This window comes from Borostomias antarcticus (assembly GCF_949987555.1).
Source record: "Borostomias antarcticus genome assembly, chromosome: 13".
NCBI classification, from domain to species: Eukaryota; Metazoa; Chordata; class Actinopteri; order Stomiiformes; family Stomiidae; genus Borostomias; species Borostomias antarcticus.
In genome coordinates, this window is record NC_140246.1 from 11254417 (window position 1) to 11279712 (window position 25296).

A 25296-nucleotide genomic window follows, 5' to 3' on the forward strand; every position below is an offset into this window, starting at 1 on the left:
CTGTGCATTCAGAGGAATGTTATTCAGTGTAATATTTGCTAGTGATGAATACGAGTTTTGAGAAGGAGGGCATGAATACACTGTTTCTCTACTGTTTCCTTGAAGCAAATCAATCATTAACTCTATTATGATCCAAATACTCTCATGATCTATACTTAATATACTGCTTTGCACATGAACTAGTTACCATGTTCAATCTGTCTTTGAGAGCATACGGTTTTCTTATAGTTTTGTCAGTGTGTGGATGACCATGCCCATCTTGGTCTTTCTTGCCCAGATTGTTTGGCACCAAAGCCAGCAGCAAGGCCAGTTCCCCAGGCACGCCGGACTCTGGCAAGGGCCCCTCAGCTCTGGGCAGCCCTCACGGCACGTTGGCGCGACAGGCCAGCCTGGACTCGCCCTCCTCGGGCACGGGCAGCATGGGCAGTGCTGGTGGACAGAGCGGGGGCAGCAGCCCGCTGTACGGCAAAGCCCTGGACCTGGGCACAGACTCGCCCGCCTCCAGCCCGGCGTCCGGCCTCTCCCTGCCCTCCAACGCCCGTCCCTGGCCCGCCAACCTCAGCAGCTCCTCGGCCGGTAGCAAGGACACCCTGAGCTGCCAGAGTATGACCAGCCTGCACACTAGCTCGGAGTCCATCGATCTGCCCCTCGGGCACCACGGCCCCAAAGTCACTCGCACGGGCAGCGTCAAGTCCACTCTCTCTGAGGGGTGAGTATAGAGTAGGCATGCTTGTGTGGTGTGGTCTTAATATAGCTTACTGTTCTCATAGATATGTTATGTCTTTGCCTTTTTCTTCTACTCTTGAGTTTAGACTTTTTGTAGTTTGTAGTATTCCCTTCTAACTAATCACGTACTTTGTGTTTATTACTTTCTCGGGTTCTTTGTTCTACTGTCCAAAACAGTTATGCTCATGTTGCTTTAATCAAAGAGGGTTTGTAAATCTCAAAATCTGTGTTCCAGTTCAGCCAGTAGATTTAAAGAGTCCTTTTTAATTTTACGATTGCAGTTTTTGTTGTTGATGTTGTTGGTCTAACTTTCTTGTTCTCTGTATTTTAACAGCATGCCTCTTGACAGAAACACGCTTCCTAAAAAGGGACTGAGGTACTGACCGTTCTCAGCCACGCCTCCCCTCCATGTTTCATATTCAATCACTTTTCATCCATTACTCTCACAACTCATACTGCTTCATATTCATTTGTATCCAACAGATAAAACAGTTCAAAGGAAGTCATATTGTTACCTCAGATGCAGATAAGCCAGAGTTTAGCCAATTAGCATTGGCTTTTGATAGCTGGAAATTGGAAATATCATGTATCACAACCACACTTTGTGGTCGGCATAGGCGATACTGCTCTGTCATGCTTTTCAGAGTTACTGTCATGCAGAAAACATACATATATTAATGAAGTAGGATTTTCAAGAGGGTTAGTGGCAAGTGTTGTATAAATCCTGATATATCATGCTCTTTCTAATTACTGTAGTGTTTGTTGACCCACACTATAAGATTCAACTGTACATGTTAGAGACTGGCTCTTTTGAATGGTAGTTGATGAATCCAAAGTAGTCCACAGATTGCAGGTTTCGCAGTAAATAACAAAGATTTGGTCTTTGTCTCTGTCCTGCAGACCACAGAAAAACTTGACTTAATAAATGAGCCGGTCCAAGTTTCCATTAACTCACTCTAATGACACAAACCTAGGAAAGAATCGACCCATTCTACTTTTAGGCAGGTGGAGGAGGATTGGATGAGAAAGAAAAAGCATTTTCGATTCATCACTGTCTACCTCCTCAGAACAAATAGCCTTTCTGTCCAATTACAGGATCCCTGTATACTGAAGACAGAGAGCGTTGAGTTTGAAAACCCTGTTTACTCATACAGAAATAAGCTGGTAGCCATAGAGGTGGGGTGACACATAACACACAAAGAATTATCACTATTTTGACCAATGTTTATTCTCAAAGATTCAGTTCCAAACAGTAATTGTGTCACTTTCCCTTTAGGTGTTTCTATTCATCCTAAAGGGCGGTCGGCAGTTTACACCCATTGCATGTATTGTCCCTACTTTGTTGTGGCCCGGAAGATTTCAAAGCCACAAATTGCTTCTCAAAACAGCAAATCAAACTGTCAGGGAGAATGTTCTTTCAGTTTCATGCAATGCAGTTTGTGCCTGGTACTTAGTTTTGATTGAGCCTTTCCTGGTCCCTCTCTGTGGACAATTGCATGCGAGTGGACCCTTTTATTCTCAGCTAAAACATGTTGTGACACCGAGAGAAAAGAAAATCAATTATATTTAATGGTTATTACAGTGCAGAGGACTGAATAGGCCAGTAGTGACAAGCTCAGTCATATGGATGTAGAAAGAGGTCCATCTTAAAAAGATGACCATAATGAACTAAATTATCCTCCTCAAAGGATTTTTTTTAAATGGCTGCTTCTCAAACACTTTGATTGCACTGCCCTCTGAATGTTATGTGTGTGTGTGTGTGTGTGTGTGTGTGTGTGTGTGTGTGTGTGTGTGTGTGTGTGTGTGTGTGTGTGTGTTCGCGTGCGTGCGTATGCACATGTGCATGCAGTGTACTGTAGTTCTATACTGTAGATATTCTTTCTCACCCTCCAGTCATTTCATCACAATATACAAATATGTGTGCATAGCACATACACACCTTATTGGAGGCAGGGTTTCGCAATAGGTCCCACCCACTATTAACCTCTAGCACGCCCCTCTCTCAGGTACCCCCCCACCTCCAGACAGACCTCCCACGAGGAAGGGAAGGAGTGGCTACGCTCCCACTCCACCGGGGGTCTCCAGGACACGGGCAGCCAGTCCCTCCTGTCCCCGCCCGGAGCCGCCTGCCTCACCGTGGGCAGATACCACTACTCCACCCTGCGTAAGCTCACCACCAGACTCACCTTCCAGTGTCAACCTCCAGTCAGCGTGTTGGCTTATTCCTGTGTCTTTCGGCCGAGCCCGGCTTCGCCAGACCCAATTTGCAAAAATGCGAAGGGGCTGGAAGTTCTCAGTTCATATTTGATTTCCAAGGGGCGTTATCAATGGGCATAGATCAAAATGCCTCTGGATGGACCTATGACCAATCAGATGAAATGTGAGTGTTTCTCTGATTGGTTATAGGCCATTTGTCAATCAAACCCGACCCTTGTTAGATAAACAGTTGTGATTGGCCCGGTCCCAAAACAGCCGGGGGAAATCTGAAACGGAGCGTTTCCAGACTGATCTGTGGAGAGAAACCGAATGTGGGCTCGTGATCAGGATGGCGTTGCCAAGCTATCCTTCACCACCTGATACATGTAAAGATGGCACTATGCTCATAAAAGGACAAGCAGAAAGGTCATATGTCAAGTATGTGTGTGTGTGTGTGTGTGTGTGTGTGTGTGTGTGTGTGTGTGTGTGTGTGTGTGTGTGTGTGTGTGTGTGTGTGTGTGTGTGCGTGCGTGCGTGCGTTTCCCCACTACAGTGAGTCCCACCAACATGGGCCAGTACCCAGGCACCACCAGTATGAGTCGCTCCAACAGCATCCCTGCCCAGGACTCATTCGAGCTGTACGGGGAGGGGCACCCTCTGGGGGGCAGTGCCACCTCCCTGGAGGAGCGGCCTCGGGGCATGAGCCGCTCCGGGTCCTTCAGGGACAGCACCGACGAAGGTATGTCTGGACCCCATCAATCTGAACTCTCAGCTGCAGTGTCTCTTAATAAACGAATTAATTACAGCAAGGGGGGGGGGGGGTAATTTTGTATCGGCTTCAGTGTGTGAAAGTGCTCTGTATAAATGGTGCGAATCTCTCTCTCCCTCTCCCCCCCCCCCCCCCTCTCTCTCTCTGTCTCTCTATCTCTCTCTCTACATAGTCCATGGTTCTTCACTGTCACTGGTCTCAAGCACATCCTCCCTCTACTCAGCGGTAAGTGGTGGCCCCTCCCCTCCATTGGCTGATACTACTGATGATACTACTGATGATACTATTAATGATACTATTGATGATACTACTGATGATACTATTGATCTAGAATGATTTACCTCCTGCTAAGCCTGTTCTTATAATGAGCCCAACTTTTCACCCTTACACCTGTTTCTATGGGAGACGGAATCTGGGAAAATCAATCTCCATATTTTAACGCTGAACATCCAATGTGATTTAGGGAAATTCAAGTTAGTTGGAGGTGAAAGGGATTTTCTTTTTCGCACAGGCAACATTCCAGCAGTCACAGTCATTGAGATGATAGATTAGTTTAGAGGGAGAATCGATTTCTGCTTTGCCCCACCTCTCTTCTGCTGCAGTGGAAAGGTTTTCAATTAGTTTTACTGTCAATACATTTTGTTTTCAGAATCTTCGCACAGAGCAGAAAAGGCAACATTTATTATCATATTTCATTGTGGTGATATCTGATGGTGTTCATGCTTTATGTAAATGCATTTTGACAGCGCTGTTGCCTTGATCTCATTTGGTTTAGCTTTTCATTTGTGATTGTTTCTGTGCTTTTCTGTTGGCCATTCTATCATTTCTTCTCATCTCTGGCATTATTTAGCTTTGAGTTACTCTTCCATTCCATCTGTCTTCACATCACTGTTATTATGCACACTTCCAAGATCTCTTCTCCTCTAAGTACATGATATAATACCTTTACACATTACCCAAAACAAATTATCAGCTTGTTATTCAGCCATTTTTTTAATGGGAATTCTAAATCATTACCTGCTACCCTGCATATCAAAGAGCAGCAATACAGACGGCAGACTACTGATCAAAGGCCATAGATGATAACCAATGAGAATGCTTGGCTAACACGAAAGTCCACCCTGTTCTCAGGGGATATGCAAAGTGTTGAGTGGCCATGGTTTCCCATGGTTACAGCTTCCTTGAACCCTGGTTTTCTTACGTTCCAGGTGCTATACTACCTGGACAAGGTAAAGCCTGTGCTGTCTGCTCTATGATGTCGCCACACAGACAAGTATTCCCACCACATGCTGTAGACTTTATGATTATTGCAAGACTTCCCAACACATGCTGTAGACCCTCTGAGTAACACAGGACCCCTGTGTGGATGAAATGTGGCTGGCATTTTTGTTTTTTTTTGTGGTGGTGGGGGTGGGTGGGGGGGGGGTGATGAGAAAGATTATCTATTTTGTGTTGTATGCATCACCTGCCACACCTTCCAAATATGACTTGTAGAGCCTAATACAGTCTGATGAATACCCGAGGCAGTCTTCCACTTTACCTAGAGGGCATCACTATGCAGCATTAACACCAGCCTTTGGCTTTCACCCACTGGTATCATCTATGGCCTTCTGGGTCATCCATCACTCTCAATCAATCAGTTGTCTTCTCATGACACAACTTAGAGAGAGAGAGACATAGCAAGAGAGATAGTGAGAGGCTGGATGAGGGAGGATGTAGAATTATCTTGAGTTTGTAATACGGGCTCCATAAGAGGTCTATTTGGGCACTTAGAATATGCATTCATCTAAATATGTTGAATCTATGTAGAAGCTGTAAGTGCTAAACAGGCCTGTTTGAAGTAAGCATTTTTAACAGTGTGTTTTCTTCTATACAGACGGAGGAGAAAGCCCATTCTGAGGTAAGAGACTACAACACAAATGAAGACATGTCTGTCTGCCTGTTTGTCTGTCTGTCTGCCTGGATCTGTCTGTCTGTCTGTCTGTCTGCCTGGATCTGTCTGTCTGCATGTCTGTTTGTTTGTCTGTGTGTCTGTAGATTGGTTGATTTGTGTCTCTCTTGTCAAATGTGTCGGTTGAGAACCATTAAAAGCACAAACAGTGATGTACTGTAGCTATTGACTTTTTCAGAGCTACAATTGGTGGTCTGTTACAGTGACCATCCTGACCATTATATCATATACCACACTTACTGTACAACAAGTGATGGTACTGTATATAACCTGGAATTGTTGTCCAGGTCAAAGTAGTTTAACCCTATGTTGCATTGCTTTTCATAGATCAGGCCTTTTAACCCTCTTGCAAATGACAAAACCCAAACAGCGCTTTATAACTACCTCTACCACACAGCACATTGAAAAGTCAAGGACAAACATAGACAGACACTATTAATACACCCTTGTTATACCTGTCATTGCTTTCGGTTCACACCTTATCACCATATCACTGATTTATCTTTGATTCTCAGTTTGGTGTTTCTGTTCGCCAGGTTCTTCTATTACCTTGTTTTCTATACTTTAGATGCACTTGTTTGCTTAAAAAATACTAATTTTTCCAATTAGTCTAGTCTAATTGATCTTTTTCCTTTCCATACAATTTCTAACCAACCTAAATATACCTGTACTGGTGTTATAATAACAACTCTATCTCCCATGCTGTTTGGAGTAAGCATGCAACATAGAGTTAACTTGTACTCTTTTCTTTTCAATCAAGGGCCAAACTGTCCAAAACACCACGGTAAACTTCCATTTACATTCACACTTTAACCCAATGTTTCATACTGTGACAATGAACCAAAGACTTATTTTACCGTGGCAGTGATAATTCCCTAATTTTCTCCCCATTAAACAGCAAATCAGGAAGCTGCGTCGAGAGTTGGACGCCTCCCAGGAGAAGGTCGCGACCCTCACGTCCCAGCTCTCCGCCAACGTGAGTGTGTTACCTCAGCAAACACAAAGACGCAGTCAGAACACTGTCTGCTCGGTCTGGGTTTGTTTGCATTTCAAACCTGACGGAGGTTTTAGGGAAATGTTGCCTCTGCGATCCCCATGAATATGAAGCTCTGAAACAAACACTAATTCCTTTTCTCTCAGGCTGGGTATTATAAACACCTCTGTGTGTGTGTGTGTATGTGTGTGTGTGTGTGTGTGTGTGTGTGTGTGTGTGTGTGTGTGTGTGTGTGTGTGTGTGTGTGTGTGTGTGTGTGTGTGTGTGTGTGTGTGCAAGCCTACAGTATACGTGTGTGAGAGCCCAGCGACGCACAGTTCAGAGACGTGGGAAGGGGGGCGTCTGTCAGTTTGCCTGGATGGGAGAGGGTCTTTCAGGGTGAGACAGAGCCCTGCGCTTGGCTGATGGAGGTGTCAGTGCTTCTCAGTCTCTCTCTCTCTCTCTCTCTCTCTCTCTCTCTCTCCCCCTGCAGTACGGGGAGGGACTGATGAAGCAGGAGACAAACAGGGGGAAGTTATATATCTGTAGAATGTTCCATTGTTGTGTATGTAACGGCTTACAGATTTCTAGAGTATTGATTAATGTTATTCATATTGATTAATGTACAGTCATGTATCTAGATAATTAAATGATGATAGAAAGATACTTTAATGATCCTCTAGGGGGAAATTAGGCATTTCAGTAGTGGAAAATTTACAGCAAGGTTGGAAAATGCATTAGATACAGAGTAGTATGTATAAAAGAAGAAGAACAAGAACTACATGCACACCTCCAGAACACAGACCGCTCTGTTAGACAGTCTGATGGCTGCTGGCACAAAGGAAGGCCTGAACCGCTCCATATTGCACCTGAAAGTGCTCCCCATCTGCCACAGCTCATCATAAAGGGGATGGGAGGGGTTGACTGTAATATGTGGTAATACAGTACCTTTAAACAGACCTTGTTTCAGTTGAAACTCATCACTTATTGATAGTGAGGATGAAGTCAGTTAAGCTTAATGTAACAAATGGGATCTTTACATCTTAGCACCAGAACTGCATTAGAGCCTGTCCATTATTTATAGGTTCTAATAGGAAATGGGAGAAGTCTCAGTTCCACCAGGCTCCATGACCAGCATGTTGTTGTGGTGGTCCTGGTCTCCCAGTGTGTGGAAAGACTTTTTCCCACCCCTTGTCACAATCTTTTCCTGCAGCGGGCGGAAATCTGGAAATGTCAACCCCCGCTTATACAAACACACACACACACACCCGCACACTGCCCATCTGCCCAATCCAAGCTTGTGCTGTCCATGCTGTGCCACATGGAGAAGTGTAGCTGGTGTCTTTTCTACCTGGGCTTCCGGTGTCTTGCGGTATGCGCTGACTGAACTGTGCTGTGTTCATTACATCAGGCTAGATGCTGAAAGCTGATCTTTCCCAGCAGAGATATGCTTTTGTGGTCATAGTCTCCGGAATGGCTGAATCCATTTAAATCCCGTTTAGGGTGACTGGCGTGATGTGTATGTTGATTGAGGGCAAGGCAATTTGACCCCACATACTGAGCTGAAATAAATGAGTTTACTGTCACGGTGTCTCATTACATACTGTCAGAATAGTTATGTTTATAAATGTTATGTAAACATTATGCAAATATAATACTTTTGACCGACCTGTTCGAACAAGAAATCTCAAATGAAGAGTTATTATTAAAAGGTCAGTGTGACTGATTTTCACAATGTCCTCCGCATCAAACCAGGTACAGCCACGTACAATAAAGATCAGCTATGGGACGTTCATTTCGATTAATTTCATATTTGTATGGGTTTTGTTTGACCAGAACAAAGCACAATTAACAAAAAACCCAGGAAAAAGGATTAAAAACGGCGTTCTGCCAAACAGGCTGGGTATGGCTCTGTTTTCCTTCTCTTTGAAGGGATTACATTCTTGCCTTGGCTGTCATTAAAATGGGTTTAAGAGTTCAAGCTCATAGTTGGCTGTGCATTGCGTACCCCCCTCTCACTACCCACCTGCCTCTATCTCTCCTTCACCTTCCTTCACCCCCCCCCCTCTCTCTCTCTCTCTCTCTCTCTCTCTCCTCTCTCTCTCTTTCTCCCTACCTGACCCTCCTGTAGTATTGGGGGATTTAGCGTAGCAGGCAATGCTGGCTCAGACCACCGTAGTTGTGCCGACCACTGTGCGCCCTTCCGCTCACAGGCGTGTGACTCAGCCAGGATAGGCGGGAGAGAACTGTAGAGGGCTCGGAGGATGTCATTCCCATCAGGCCGCAGTAGGGGCAGCTCTCTGGCTGGCTCGCTGGTCTGGCCCGCTCTCAACCGCTACCCAGGATCCCAGTGGAGGCCTCCGGGCATCAGTCGTAGGGCCAAGGGTGGCCGGGGGTCCACCGCCAGGACTGCACAGACGAGCCAGCCGTGGGACGCGTGGGCGCCCACTCAGCCCTACCTGCTGGGCGGACAGGTGGGGCAGCCGTGCTGGGGGTAGCGTGTAGCGTGTAGCAGGTGGAGGAGCTTCCATCCACTGCATAGGAACATTTGATATTTATGGACCTATCCAAAGGTTAAGATCTTGTGTGATTCTGGCAGAGAGAGGAGATGAGATACTGGGGGATATTGTCTTGAGGTTGTTATATATCCGTGTGTCTGTGTTTGTGTGTGTGTGTGTGTGTGTGCGTGCGTGCGTGCGTGCATGCGTGCGTGCGTTTGTGCTCTGTGCCAGCTGGGATTCTCTGCCTGGTTCTGTGTGACTCATAGGACCTGACAGGTGTGTGTCGCTCAGTGCTTAGGATGGGTGTAGGTGTGGGCTCTCTTGATGGCACACACACATACACACACACACACACACACAGTTTTTGGTATTGTCTGGTGTGAAATGCATTCTCTCTGTCTCACTCACCTCTCTCTGACTCTATTTTCATCTTGAAATGCATTCTCTCATTCTCTCACTCACTCTCACGCTCGCGCACACACACAAACACAAACACACACAAACACACAAAGGTGTTCATGGAGCTTTACCTTCACCGGGCTCAGTGGAGCAGATGGTGCGATGCTGCTAAACATTTGGTAACCTTCAGTGTCTCACTGGTGCTTCTTCAGGTGAAAAACCAAGTCAGGCGCTATTAAAGGGAGAGTAGCCCTTCTCTGACCTGACATGTCAGATCTATGCCATCTCAGTCATGGGCGTGTGTGTGTGTGCGTGTGCGTGCGTGCGTGCGTGTGTGTGTGTGTGTCTGTGGTTCAGCTTGAACTACGGTCAGTCAAGCCAGAGAAACAGAATCAAAGTCAAGAGTAACTTTTGGGAGGTAACTAGCAATAGCAGATGTTTAGCATAGCTGCTACTTTCTCCAGACACCTCTGGGTCATGTCGTCATGCCTCGTTCGAACCCGCTCATTTTGAGCAATGGCTCAGAACCCAAAACTTCAAAGCTCTCATTCTGAACCAGGGAGGGGGATTTTTTTGTTGTTGTTGTTTGTGTATCACGGCAATGCAGCGCAAAGCGCCAAACAGTAACTAGGAGGGACCTCTTTTGAATATTTGGTTTGAGATGTAAATAAATATGATGGTGTAGTCGGTGATGATGTATTGTAAAGAGGTTACATTTCGAAGGTGGGATGGAACTCGACAAAACACGTCTTTTTTTTATTTGGAGAGACAATGGAACAGCCTGAGATTGTTCTCTGGGTATTTTGATTATGGGTTTCCATAATGTGTATTACATTCCTGTCTATGGATCCTTATAGTTACAATTCACCCGATAGGTATTTTGCTCCTCTTGTTGCTCCTCTTGTATAGAATCTTAGGAATTTGACAGGAACTCACAAGTTTGTGAGTAACTGAGCAAAGGTTTTGACTGTTTCTGTGGACTAACACAGTTGGCTAAGTTTCTACAGAGTTCCCAGAGAAAATATTTCAGACCCCTGGGTTCTTCAGTGCCAGTTGAATGTTGTCTCTGAATGCCAGCTGTAATGCCATGCCCAGTGCCAGTGTGTTTACTGTGTGTGTGTGTGTGTGTGTGTGTGTGTGTGTGTGTGTGTGTGTGTGTGTGTGTGTGTGTGTGTGTTTGTTTGTTGACAGGCTCACCTGGTGGCAGCCTTTGAGAAGAGCTTGGGGAACATGACCTGTCGTCTGCAGAGTCTCACTATGACTGCAGAGCAAAAGGTACGTCACTACATCCTACTTCAGTGGGCCGATACAGCATTACCTGTAAGTGTACATAGTGGAAATTTCCACAAAAACAAGCTTGCATTAAGTATCTGTGGTATACTTTCTCTAAGAAAGTCTCTGCGTAGTTGTGGGAGGCCTATATATGTCATTTTTAACCCATATTAGAGACAGAGATGTTAAGGGGTTTGGAGATGCTCATCCATTATGTACAGTAGATATCAGCAGACCTGGCTGAGACAGAAGGATTTCTCATGTTCTGTAAATGGTGGTGCTTGAGTAGAACGACAGTCTCTCAGAACATCTCGGTCAGAAAAAAACCGTCTCAGAGCAACTACGTCTATTAAAAAGTATTATCAAAGGGATTGAATTGAATATATCCCTTTACTTCATTTTTTTTTTAAGTAGAAAACTCTAAATACAACACTAAATCCCTTTACTGTCTGCCCTTCATATAGCAATGATCAATGAAGATCATAGAGAGAATGATGCATGCGTTTAAATCACCCTTCTTACCATGAAACATAAGTGTCTCCTTCTATTGACGTGACACACACACACACACACACACACACACACACACACACAGACAGACACACACACACTGATGAGCTTTGGTTAGTCCTAATCCCATCTAAATGAAAGCAGGCAAGATTATAAAGCAACGTTTTTGTTAAACAAGGAACTGTGCCCTCCCAACTTTTAATTAAAGTAGAAACCCTATCACAAGCCCACAGTAAGTGAGTGAGTGAGTGAGTGAGTGAGTGAGTGAGTGAGTGAGTGAGTGAGTGAGTGAGTGAGTGAGTGAGTGAGTGAGTGAGTGAGTGAGTGAGTGAGTGAGTGAGTGAGTGAGTGAGTGGCGTGGACTGATCTGAGCTCTGCTTCCTCTATCTAATCGTGTTGATTCCGTGTGATTAGCTAGCGGGGTGTCGGTTCATTACTAATCAGGTAGAGCAAGTGACGAAAAACCACACTTATCCTCTTAATCCTGCTTCTGGCTTCCCTCTCTTTTTGGGCATCTGACTGAAATATCTAACAGCTGTCATTTTAGTTTGTAATTTGAAATGGTGCCCCCAGCCTTACAAGTGAAGGACAGGCATTAAAGGGATTTAGAGTTATAAAGGCAGGAAGGGATTATCATTAAGTGAGGAGATATATTGAGTGCAATACATTTGATAATCATTTTTCATTTTTAATAGACACAAAGCACTTTTCACGTTGTAAGTTTATGTCCTTTAGGTGCGATTTACATCGTTTTTACTTCAAAGGTGGTGAACGACGACACTGGTAGTTGCGTGACGCTATGAGAACTGACCTGTTCACAGTCCTACGGTCTGACTGTTCTGCTTCTCTCTGCAGGAATCAGAGTTGGCTGAGTTGAGAGAGACCATCGAGGCATTGAAGGCCCAGAACACAGATGCCCAGACTGCCATCCAGGTGGCCCTCAACGGTCCGGACCATCTACACAGAGGTACCACAGAGTCTCCACACACACCCATAGTGTGTCTCTACATATCGACCCACACACTTCACACGTCTCTCTCTACTCATGCAGGAGAGCAGGCATACGCCAGTTCAGTTTTTTCCATCCGCCATTTCATACTGTAAATGATGTTCATACTGTAAGATCTCATGTACCTGCCACTCAGGGCTTAGATAGGGAGGAAGTAAAACAGGATTTGTCTTGTGTTTCCAGACCTGCGGATTAGGCGGCAGCATTCGTCAGAGAGCATGTCCAGCATCAACAGCGCGGCCAGTCACTCCAGCATGGGCAGCGCCAAGGACGCCGACGACAAGAAGAAGAAGAAAAAGAGCTGGGTAAGTGAATGGACTCTTACCATAGAAGAAGACAATACATTTCAGAGTCGTCTATCAAAGATGTCTCTACTCTTGTCCAAATGGTCTAGTCCTACTCAGTCTGACCTTCACATCAAAACCAGCGGCAGGTTTCACACACACCCCCTCTACCGAGCCGTCCTACAGTGTCCTAACTGTGACTTGTGCTGTCATTCCACTCCCTCTCTCACCCTCTCATACACTCTGCCAGGGGAAGGAGGGAGGCAACGAGGTGAATATGAAAAGTGTACCATTCCACCCGCATGTCAGTGCAGGCGTGTGTGTGTGTGTGTGTGTGTGTGTGTGTGTGTGCGTGCGTGCGTATGTCTGTGTCTGAGTGTATGTGTGTGCATGTCTGATATATATATATATAGAGAGAGAGAGACAGAGAGACAGACAGAGAGAGAGAGAGAGACAGACAGACAGACAGAGAGACAGAGTGAGAGAGAGAGAGAGAGAGAGAGAGAGAGAAAGAGAGACAGACAGACAGACAGACAGACAGACAGACAGACAGAGAGACCGACAGACAGACAGAGAGACAGACAGAGAGAGAGACAGAGAGAGAGAGACAGACAGAGAGAGAGGGAGAGACAGAGAGAGAGAGCGAGAGAGACAGAGAGAGACAGAGAGAGAGAGAGAGAGAGAGACAGAGACAAAGAGAGAGAGACAGACAGAGAGAGAGAGAGAGAGAGAGAGACAGACAGAGAGAGAGAGAGAGAGAGAGAGAGAGAGAGAGACAGACAGAGAGACAGAGAGAGAGAGAGAGGGAGTGTGGGAAAACACCAGTACAAGGACAGCATGTGTCAGTGCCATCCCACCCAGTTGCCTCCAACCCCTCAGGCCTCCCCCTGATAAAGCCTCTGTTCCCCCTGAATCCTCGCTCACCCTCTCCTGTTGAGCAGGTGTCCGTCTGCCCCCCGCGGAGAAAAACATGACACACACCATTTTAAGAGAACGCTCATCCATCCCCCCCCCCTCCCTCAAGAGTGTTCCTTAGCCTTCCCTGCACCTTTAGTGTGTCTTGAGTAGTTGATACTGTGCACGTGTCCTGATGGTATAACACACTTTTACATTGTCATGGCTTTCTGAAATATTTAATTTTTGTCACATTCACGAATTTGTAGAAGTACGTATGTCATGCAATTAAGACTGTTACACACTGCGTTGTGTTTGTCAAGGAATACTGCTACCAAGTTATTTTACGATTGCTAAATTCCTTCAGCACACCCCACCCACCCATGCACTCACCCACCCATGCACTCCAGAGTGAGAGAGCAAAGCTCTCCAGGTTCTAATTTATGCGGTTGTCAATGAATTATTTGCATAAATCCTGCCTGGGTGCCACTGTGGTCTGACACGTTGAGGGAGTGTTGCTCTACGTTTCCCAGACGGCCAGGGAGCAACTCTTCAGCTTGTACAGGAAACTAAATGTCTACCACTGCAGGCACTAATTGGCTCTAAATGTCCTTTGACATGAGGGTGTGAGGGAATACTACAGTCACATCTGAAGACCTTTGAGATGTTAATGCCTGCAAATGCAGAGACCAATTGGCAGTTAATGGAGTTTTACAGACGACAATTGTGGCCATGACTGTTGGGTGTGTGCTATATATGTGGTAACAGTCGGGTGTGTTCTGTCTCCAGGTGGCTGACTCCATCCCAGCACAGGTCAGTTGTCCCCCTCGCCCCCAAAGCGCCTGCCGTACGTGTGCTGTGGTTACCGTGGCTACCCCTTCTTCGCACCCCCCCCCCCAACTACAGCCTTCCTCCCCCCTTCTCCTCCTCAGTCCCCCGTCGGCATGGAAACAGCTACCCCCCTCTGCCTCCCTTGTCCCTCAGTCCCATTGTTGACTTCCTGTTTGTTCTGAATTACAGGACCCTTAAAAGTCCAGTTTCACCCCCCCCGCATTCTCATTCATCCAAGCATCCAATCTGACCGGACGCCTTTTCTCTGCGATTGCCTTGTTCTCTCTCTTTTTGACCAGATAACTGTTGATTATAGGAACATCACTGACCTCTTCTGGTGTGACAGCAAGTGATGCCGCAGAAAGTCAGAGTAAAGCCGTCGTGGGCGATATTGATGTTTTTCGGTGTCTCTCTTGCAGCTGCGGAGCTCCTTCAAGCAGGCCTTCAGCAAGAAGAAGACCAAGTCGCAGTCGTCGCACGACGAGTTAGAGGAGATGACAGACTCTTCTCTGCCCTCCTCACCCAAGCTCCAGCACGCCAACCGGCAAGGCAGCACTCCCACCCTGCACTCCTCGCCCTCCACCACAGAGTGAGTGTCACTTGGCAAACGCGTGTGTGATACCACACACACCCCCACATATAGACAGATACAGTACACACAGTACTGGTTAACACACCAATCTTTAGCCTATCGCATTCATCACATTCGATGATTTTATTTCTGACTTTTTCATCTCAACTTCTCTTTTATTTCTCCTTTCTTTTGACCTTGTTCCCTTATTTCATGTCGTCCATCTATCTGTAGCAAGTGTTTTTGCGATAGCAAGTCCTCCCCCATTTGGATGCCAAAGAAAAGGCAAAACGGTCATGTGGTCTACAAGCACAGATCTCGGTAACAGGCAGTGTGTGGTGGCATGCTCCCGGGTGGAGGGGGGGTGGGGGGGTCAGTGTCGACTTCATTCATCTGCATCTCCTAATACCATCAAAAAGCCTGCTTTTTTACCTCCTCTCACAAATAGGCCCCAGATTAAGCCAAGACATAAATAAGCCCCAGAGTGGAAGTTAAAGTGCACAAATTTACAAAATGGCAATTTTTCTCACACAAAAGCAGTGAGCTTGGCGACGGAGACGGTTGGGAATTGGCTGTGTTGAGAAGGCGGAGGGGGCAGCCATCTTTCACATTTCCTATACTGGTGATGCATAATTCCAGACAGTAACTAGCATGCTAGTTAAATTCACACCTACTGTGCGTGCGTGCGTGCGTGCGTGCGTGCGTGCGTGCGTGAGTGAGCCAGCTGGCCAGTTAATTTGCCTTCCCATATCTTCAGAAGACACCTCACCAGATTTCCTAGCAGTATCCTTCTGGTAGATTGGGTTTAATGTGGATTTGAAATCATTCTATTTTGAGATGTTTAACAGAACTGTGTCCTGCCTGGGTTTGGTAGAAGTGTGTGATTTACTTGTGTACAACTAGCGGCATTGTTCCCGATCTTCTGGACCATAGCCTTTGCTCGGTATGCCACAATATGGAGGATTTGCTCGTGTCAGTACACCTCTCGATCTACATCCTATCGCATCCGTCTGTTTGTGTTTTACCTGTGTGTGTGTGTGTGTGTGTGTGTGTGTCCGTGAATTTTCCAAAATGACTCTAATGGAATCCGGCTTGCTTTGGACTGTGGAGGCACAGACTTCTTTCTTTCTCTCCTTGTTATCATTGGGTCGGCCTGTGTCTGTACTGGATTCCTCCTCTGGGTGTGTTGGTGTGCGTGTGTGTGTGTGTGTGTATTTCCTTCCCTGCCGTGAACCCCTGTGTGACCCCGTTTGCAGGCTGTGTGAGTGCACGGAGGCGGAAGCGGAGATCATCCTGCAGCTGAAGAATGAGCTGAGGGAGAAGGAGCTGAAGCTCACCGACATCCGCCTGGAGGCCCTCAGCTCCGCCCACCACCTGGACCAGATAAGAGAGGCCATGAACCGCATGCAGGTGAGGCACTAGTTCACCCACCAGCTGGCTATAACCTTATCACAGGGACTAGTCAGGGTCTGGGTGAGGCCTAGTGCCAGTCTGCTGCTCCCACCACTGGTCACACATTGCAGTAAAGGCAGTGCTGGCACAGGGGCAGACTGATCAAGAATATACGTTTTAGCTTCTGAGCCACCATCCATCTAGGAACGACTGGTAGAGAGACAGTTGTAGGTATGTTTTCCCAGACTGGGACACAGAGACTAACTTCCCATGAGAGAACAGCCACAACTGGAGAGCTCAGCGCCCTCCCTTCAGTTCATCTGATAATCTACACCAGGCACTTAATCTGGGTTTAGGTTTATGAACACACCAGCACAAAGAGATCCTTTAAGATTAAAGGCATGCTTATGGCTCACGATGCCAGTAATACTGATCCACAATCATAACCATGTCCGGTCTGAGTGCAAGGAAATGACCGTATAATCCTGATCAGCCTAACATGCTGTGGGAATGAGTTTATTTCATCACAGGGTTGTGGTTTTTGATCACTCTCTTAAAGTGTCGGTAAGAAATGTTTGCTTGGGCATTGAGCAAGCTTTTCCACTAAGTGTGAATTGATAAAAAGCAACTTGATCCCACTGACTTTTGTGTCACTGCATTCCACTGATATTTGCTCTTTTCTCGTCACGGCAGAACGAGATCGAGCTGCTGAAAGCGGAGAACGACCGCCTCAAGTCCACGGGCAGCACAACGCCGGCTGCCACCCCCGCCAAGGCGGCCCGCCCCCCCTCAGAGACATCCAGCACGTCCTCCTCCTCGTCTCGCCAGTCTCTGGGGCTGTCGCTCAACAACCTCAACATCACAGACACCATCATGTCAGGTGAGACTCAGTCCTGAACTCTCAGTAACCGAGGACCTGTCCTGAGTAGGAGTAGGATACTCGGTGTTCAGGGGCTATGAATGGTAGCAGAGACGTTGAAGACAGTCATGAACTCTTGCCAGCCCTACATAACTCAGGATAGCTCATTGGGAATTAGGAAACTCTTGGGTATTGAGTGTATGAGAGAAGAGGCTGGAAAGCAGTTAGAGGGATCAGAAGCAACGATTCCCTCTAAGCAAGCACTCTAAACAATGATTCCCTTTAAGCAATGATTTTCACGCTCTAGCTTTAAATTATTTTAAAATGCCTTTCAACACTTCAAGAGTCATTCTTTCTCACAAAGATTCGAGTCATTCGTTCCCTCAAAATAAAACAGTTTTCATGTTAACATTTTATCAACATGGTCAGTGAAAAATAAAATCCAGTGGCTGGTTTTCTGTAATGAAGCCTCACAACACAGAGGCTGTTTTTTAATCCCTGGGCTTGGTGTCTTCGAGGGGTTGGATGAGTCAGGAGCAGCAGCAGGCAGAGGAGGACGAGTGGCAGAGGGCTGTTATCACCTCTAGGCAGAGCCCGGTTCAATACAAAGTGCCCCTCCTCGTTCCAACATGGAGGCAACCACTCAATGCAAATAAAGAGGAGAGAATCTGAGAGAGACAGGGAAATAACAGGCTTGGGATTAATATCACAAATTCCACATAGTCTAACTTTCCTACCCGAAGACAGTGCTTTGTGAACAGGCAATGGGAGCCAGTGCTTATAGAAGCCATTTTAGATTGAAGAAGGGTTACATGTCTCTATCGTTTCACAGGCTTTTTATTATTACAGTTATTTTTCATTGGTTTTCCCCCCGCCTCTTCACAGAAGGTTGTGTGTTTATGTTGGCAGATATCCTCCTGGATGATGGTTATGAAGGCAATCTACGCAGAGAGGGACGGTGTGTTAGAATTGTGGTCACCATCAACAGTGGCTCCAATAAGACTAAGGTAATGAAACGGGATATTGTTGTTTAAAAAAGGGAATTGTACAGTACCACTTCCTGTCCATATACAGTATCGCCACAGAGTCATTGGTTGTAATTGAAGTTGTTGATCTTTTTTTTGAACAGTTACAGGATGTCATTATTCGTTTTTCTTTGTTTGTTTCTTCAGGGCATGCAAAGCCAAGAGTATCTCATTGGCTCTATTGGTGTGAGTGGGAAGACCAAGTGGGATGTACTGGATGGTGTCATCCGCCGCCTGTTCAAGGTAAAAACACGTTATTATTCACATACTGTACTGTATGCCAAATGGGTACAAATTCATAATTTCCTTAAATTTAACCCTGTTTAACTCCCTCCTCTCTCTTCAGGAGTACGTGTTCCGAGTGGACCCGATGACCAGTCTGGGGTTGAACTCGGACAGCATCGTGTGCTACAGGATGGGTGAGGTGGTGCGCGCCCACGCCTCTGAAGTGCCTGAGCTGCTGCCCTGTGGCTACCTGGTGGGGGACAACAACGTCATCACTGTGAACCTCAAAGGTATGGCGGGAATGACCCACGCCAGACACCGTAGCACGCCAGACAGACACAGATACGCGATTGTGCAAGATGATGTAGCATTGCTGGTTGCTACGTTGAAGGATTGAGAAAGTGGGCATTTTGAATCCGTATTGTATTTGTGGTTGATGTACACCATGTGCATGGTGTGGGTGTACATGGCTGTTATTTTAGGGCCCTTTCCTTCCTCACAAACTTTTCATCTTGATGGTCTTAATGAAACTTCCACTACAGCTGCTTGGGCCATTGTTATTATGGCATAGTCACAGTAGGCCGCATTAGGAAGGAAATGTTCTTCTGGGCCAAGGGTGCCATTAAATGTGGTGACAGCCGTTTTTCCTATGCCAATGTTAATGTGTTTTCATAGTTCAGAATAATATCACAGGTCTCATTCACGGTCCATCATACTGTTGGCTTCCGCAGTCATTATAACCCAATTGGATGGAAATAAGCCAGTTGTTGCCATAGATGTCAGGGTGAAAGCATCATTGTCACTTCAGGCCTTTAATAGAAAGCAGGCATATCATTGAACATGTGTGGTTTGTGTGTATGTGTGTGTGTGTGTGCGTGTGCCCCCCCCCCCCCCGGCCCCGAGCCGATGCGGTGAGATGGAACACTTTCAGTTTCATTTTGCAGGCTAAACTTGAAATGGACGGGCTTTCCGATTGTGAATGATGAACTGTCGGCAAGTTGTTGAGCGGGGGGTGGAGGGGGGCAATTCTGATTGAAGTGTGATTTGTTGACAAGGGTGGGGGAGCGGTTTACTTCGCGGAGATTCGTGGAGATTTTTTTTCTGCTCCTCTTGCCACCCCCCCCCCCAAGATGCCGCGGCTGCCCATGTTACCCTTGCCTAAATACGCCACTGTGGGTGTCTGAGAGGGCCATTGTAAAGTCCTTTGGATAAAGTATATAAGTGCAGTCCTTTTACCATTTACTCAACAGAATACTCTAGCATACTGAACATTACAGAATATATCACCATACTCAACACTACTCCAGAGAATACATCAGCACTCTTAACATTAGTCTATAAGAATACTCGAGCATACAATACTCAACACTACTCTTCAGAATGCTCTAGTGTACACAACACTACTCTACAGAATACGTTAGCATACTCCACTCTTACACAACAACATTACTCTACAGAATACTTCAACATGCTCCATACACATCCTCATTTGTCACATCCCCCTCTCTCTCTCTTCTCCTTGCCCAGGTGTGAAGGAGAACAGCATAGACAGCCTGGTGTTCGACACCCTCATCCCCAAGCCCATCATCCAGAGGTACCTGAACCTGCTCATGGAGCACAGGCGCATCATCCTCTCAGGCCCCAGCGGCACCGGGAAGTCCTTCCTGGCTAGCAAGCTGGCCGAGTATATCGTCACCAAGGCCGGCTGGGAGGTCACGGAGCGCAACGTGGCCAGCTTCAACGTGGACCAGAAGTCCAGCAAGGTAGCATGCGCTCACTTGGAGGATCTGGAGGAACAGATCCTGCTTATATCCATATTGAGTTCATTTGTGGGGTGGAAAGAGTGAATATTCACTAGCATGGCTCTATGTATAAAAAAACAAAACAATGAGGAAATATCATAGCATTATTTACGCCCATGGTAATGTGAAAACACTCTCAGTTGATGTCACCATGACTAAGCACCATTGTGTGCATGCGGTTGGTGTGTGTGTGTGTGTGTGTGTGTGTGTGTGTGTGTGTGTGTGTGTGTGTGTGTGTGTGTGTGTGTGTGCGTGTGCGTGTGCGCGTGCGCGTGCGTGTGTGTGTGTGTGTGTGTAGGACCTGCGCCAGTACCTGTCCAGCCTGGCGGAGCAGTGTAACTCTGAGCAGAGCGAGACAGAGCTGCCGACCGTGGTCATCCTGGACAACCTCCACCACATCGGCTCGCTCAGCGACATCTTCAACGGCTTCCTCAACTGCAAGTACCACAAATGGTGAGTGGGCGAGTGACGCCAGCTGTTTCAGGTACAGCTCACAGTGTCCTTAAGTACAGTACTGTTTTTAGTGTGTTGAAGAGGTACAAAGAGGCAGAGGGGTCAGCTTTGTGATGATGATGTGATGTTGATGATGATGATGATGATGGTACTGTAATGAAAACTGGTGGTTCAGTTGTTCAGTTGTGCTGATCATGGTCAGGCTTGGATACTTTACTCTGATGTAGCAATGTATATGGCATAGCTGAATATTGCAGTTTGGTCTTTTGAAATGGACTCTAAAGCAACAATCCTGGTGTCTGTCTTGGCTCATAGCGGGATAATGCAGTTCAATACCCTTCTACATATTTGGGTCTATATTTTCTCTGTAAGTCACTGATCTGCTGGGAGAGGGTGCTGGACCAGTGTAATTGCTTTGCCCTCTCGATAATCAACCTGCCTGTCGTTGTGTCTGGTTGTCTTCTCCAGCCCGTACGTCATCGGAACCATGAACCAGGGGGTGTCCTCCTCCCCCAACTTGGAACTGCATCACAATTTCAGGTGCGTGGAACCAATTTTTCTTACTATGCCTTTTATGTTATGGCTATGTGTTCAATCTACTTTGACAGTGTCTGTAGTAAAACTATCGCCGATAAGAATATCATCACAAAAATACCACATAACTAAATTTAGTTTTTTTTGTCTACATCTGCTACATACAAATGTTGCTGCGTATGTGTGTACTGTACATTGATGTCTTTGCAACACCTCATCTGTCAACACACTTTTGAGTTAAATCACTCACTCGCTCCCTCGATGTTACAAATGGAAACATCAGAGGTAATAATTTCTCCACTAAGGAGCAGTAATTGAATTAGATGAGCTAATTTGATCTTCTAACACACTTACACTGTAAGAGATGTCATTTTTATTTGACATGTATGATTAGATAATGACATGCTGAAGGTAGTCAGGGAAATTGAGGTAGGCTAAATAATTTTAATTAGGCATGCAAAGAAATTAAATGAATTCACTCTCTGACCTTGATGTCAGAGAAAAGCCCCCTGCAGAAAAGGACATGTGCAGGAAATAACCTGTTGTCTCATTACCACAGCATGAAATGCCAGGGAGGCCGAATGTGACCACCTTTGATACTGGCATCTTTGATTATGACACCACCTTATGACCGACTCAGACTGTGTCCCTCAACAGGAACTGTCTTTATTATGCTAATTATCAGAGAAGTCACATAGTTTGCATGTTAGATCGGTGTGCCAGGCCGTCATGACTACTCCCAGAGATAGAATAAAACATGCTGCTGCTTAAGTGTCAGACTGATGCAACGTTTGTTGTCATTCTTCTCTCCGGCCACCAGGTGGGTGCTGTGTGCCAACCACACTGAGCCAGTGAAGGGCTTCTTGGGCCGTTTCCTGAAGAGGAAACTGATTGAAACAGAGATTGACAGGAACATGCGTAGCAACGACCTCATCAAAATCATCGACTGGATCCCCAAGACCTGGCAACACCTCAATACCTTCCTGGAGGCCCACAGCTCCTCCGACATCACCATCGGTTAGTGGGTGCTGATCACAAACACACACACACACACACACGTGAAAAAAATTAATCCACTTTAACATTTCCAAACACAAACCCTATCACGTGCGCACACACACGTTTGAGAGGTAAAAGACTCAACTAGACTGATTGTAGCAAAAGCAATATACTTTTTTTTTTATGTATGGGAAAAATATACAGGCTATGCTTCAACATGTCTGTTCTCACCGCCCTTCTGAGATCCCACTAACAAGCTGCAGATTCAGGGACAACACAGGTGCAGGCAATTAATGGATATGGCCTACACACCAAGACAAAACAATATTAACTGGAGGATTTGAAGTTGATAATCCACTTATGTTGATATGATTAATTAACATGGTCCCAAAATACATTCATATACATTAAAACACTCAACACGTCAAATAAATATACTCTATTTAGGGCTTTGTTTCTTTAAGCTTGTATTCAGTTTGGTATCTATTGTCTGTTCAGGCCCCAGACTCTTCCTGTCCTGTCCCATGGATGCAGACGGCTCGCGGGTGTGGTTCACTGATCTGTGGAACTACTCCCTAGTCCCCTACTTGCTGGAGGCCGTGAGGGAGGGGCTTCAGGTGGGTGCATGCTGAGGTCAAAGGGCACTGAGCATGAAATACAACTCTAGAGAGTGTTAGCGTTAGCACTATCCCTAACACATCGGTTAATGATGAATTTTATCCTTTTATGAATCCGCAAACCATTGTTCTCCCCTCTCCCTAACTCATTCCTCATTGGCCCACAGCTGTACGGCAAGAGGGCGGCGTGGGAGGACCCCTCCAAGTGGGTGAACGACACTTACCCATGGTGCTCCGCCTCTCTGCAGCAGGACGGCCAATCACTGCTGCAGCTACGACCAGAAGACGTGGGCTATGACGGCTACAGCTCGTCGAAGGAGGGAGCCTCCTCCAAGCAGGTGTCTCAAAGCGACACAGAGGGAGACCCACTGGTGAGGACCAAAATCTGAAATGCAGTCCTATTACTAATCAAACTCAAATCAAAGTCAGCAGACTATACACCTTGTAGTACAATTGCAGCTACTATTACAAAGCTGATGGTTAGAATGTGAATGATTTACCAGACCTACAGTACCACAACAAAGGATGAAGATCTTTCATGGTCAAGGTGTAGTCAATGTACATATTCAAGGTATTGAACAACATACCAATGATAAATAGATTTCAGCTATTGCCACTGCTCTATGGAGTACCAATGCTATGACAATATATTCAGGAACCAGCATTATAGTATGTTTGAAGTCATTGGCGCCTAGTGATAGTTGAAAGAGTGGGTGCAAGATTAGTCAGCTGCAAACCTGGCAACAGAAATGCACCCACCGCAAATTGTTGAGCTTAGTTCACAGGAATTTCCCCTTGGGGATCAATAAAATCTATCTATGAATACACTGAACTGGTTTGAATAGCCTACACATTTTTTTTGAAGTTTTTGCTACTCTGTAAAGAAAGGGAGAGGATGGGGAGAGAATATGATCCAAGCGTTTGTCTTCATGTGTTATGTTGATCCTACGTTATCCATGTTAGTTATTCTACACTGACCGGTATTTCCATTAGCCTACCAGGAACAGGGTGAAACTAAGTGTGGAGAAAGCTCTCTTTGTGGGACTAGCCTACCTGTAACTCTTGGGTCTTTCTCTCCTGTCTGCAGTCACCACACGCCCATGATCGCCAGATTTAACTATTCTTTCAAACTAGCTTAAACATGTCAAAATAGCATTGATCAAAAAGCGGGGATGCAAAAGCACACGTTTGCTCCCCCGAGTTTTATTGTGGAGATGCTGCTGCTTCGTGTGCTCCATTGCACAGGCGCCCGTTGAAGTTACACAGTGTAATACAATAGAAAAGCTGCCATTATGTGAAAGGGGTTGCTAGTTCCCAAGGATACCAAAGACAAACATGACAGAGAAAAAACCCTGCGTCTCTTCAAAGAGAATGGAGATGGAATATTGTGCAATATACGCGCATACACACACACACACACAGCCCAATAAAATCTCAGCTGCTCGTTATTTGGATGACTACACTTTAATTACTCCTCGACTGAGATAATCTCAGCGGAGAATGGTTATCTCTCACTCTCTCACTCTTTCCCTGTCTCTCTCTTTCCCTGTCTAACCCTCTCAGGTGTAGTTAATCCGCACACATGGCTCTATAATCAGTGTGCAGAGCTGGCTAGCTAGTGCCTGTCAGGCCCTTATAGGACCATCAGGATGATTACAAGGACAGTTAAGACCGCTGTTCCAGCAACTGGTTATACAGGGCCAGACACTCACATCTACTCCATTCACACTGTTAGCTACCCCGCAAATGAGGGGAATTTATCTACAGTAACGGTCAGACTTAAAACACCAGAGCTGGTCTTAACATGAGTGATCATCCAAGGAGAGTGTAGACATAGTTTAGGGCTCTATATAGGTAAGACGGGTGCCTTGGTAAAGAAATACTGGGCTAAAGTTACGATGGTGGACTTGGAATTGTGTGCCGTTTTCAAAAACCTTTTTGTGTGTTCTTATTGAATGGATCATTTATTAGGTCTGTGTGTGTCCATTTCCAGATGAACATGCTGATGAGGCTCCAGGAGGCAGCTAACTATTCCAGTGCCCAGAGCTGCGACAGTGACAGCACCAGTCACCATGACGACCACCTGGACTCTTCACTGGAGTCTGCACTCTAGAGGGGAGTTCTGGGAAAAGACCTCGGATTGAGGAGTAGTGCTTTATAGGCTGAAACTAGTCTCTGACAACCCCAACAGAACACAGTGATGTGTGTGTAGGCAGGCAGGAGATGTCTAATAACAAGGGGCAGTTAGACCTCTGGAGTTGATCAAAATGGAGCAGGTTTCATTTGTGTTTGGTGTTGAAACACAGTTCCTCCATTTCTCAACTGGACATAGCGCCCACAAAATGGCGGCTACACAGTCCCAGTGATGAGCAAAATAATGTCTGTAGTTCTACACGATAAAACTGGAATTTTCATTTTGTATTTTTTTGTTTGATAACAGTTGTATTATCTGCAGATGTTTACAGGGGGGCAAATTCTGGTTTTTGTTTACTGAGGTGCTACAT

The 25296-nt window shown here is 46.0% G+C and overlaps 1 protein-coding gene across 1 annotated transcript in view; it reads left to right on the top strand.

Moving 5' to 3' along the window:
• nav3 (neuron navigator 3) overlaps positions 1-24905 on the top strand; it is a gene marked incomplete at both ends in the record, with an annotated part of 153249 nt that extends 128344 nt beyond the window's left edge. Inside the window, 27 exon segments of the mRNA XM_084447775.1 lie at positions 278-709; positions 1061-1102; positions 2733-2890; positions 3476-3661; positions 3864-3916; positions 4900-4920; positions 5568-5591; positions 6403-6426; positions 6541-6618; positions 10707-10790; positions 12153-12264; positions 12490-12611; positions 14253-14297; positions 14735-14904; positions 15121-15207; positions 16143-16296; positions 16972-17158; positions 18047-18144; positions 18310-18405; positions 18509-18677; positions 19915-20150; positions 20488-20642; positions 21111-21182; positions 21997-22193; positions 22674-22792; positions 22960-23163; positions 24786-24905. Coding sequence (XP_084303901.1) covers positions 278-709; positions 1061-1102; positions 2733-2890; positions 3476-3661; positions 3864-3916; positions 4900-4920; positions 5568-5591; positions 6403-6426; positions 6541-6618; positions 10707-10790; positions 12153-12264; positions 12490-12611; positions 14253-14297; positions 14735-14904; positions 15121-15207; positions 16143-16296; positions 16972-17158; positions 18047-18144; positions 18310-18405; positions 18509-18677; positions 19915-20150; positions 20488-20642; positions 21111-21182; positions 21997-22193; positions 22674-22792; positions 22960-23163; positions 24786-24905 — 3445 coding nt within the window.
• Positions 24906-25296: the final 391 nt, after the last annotated feature.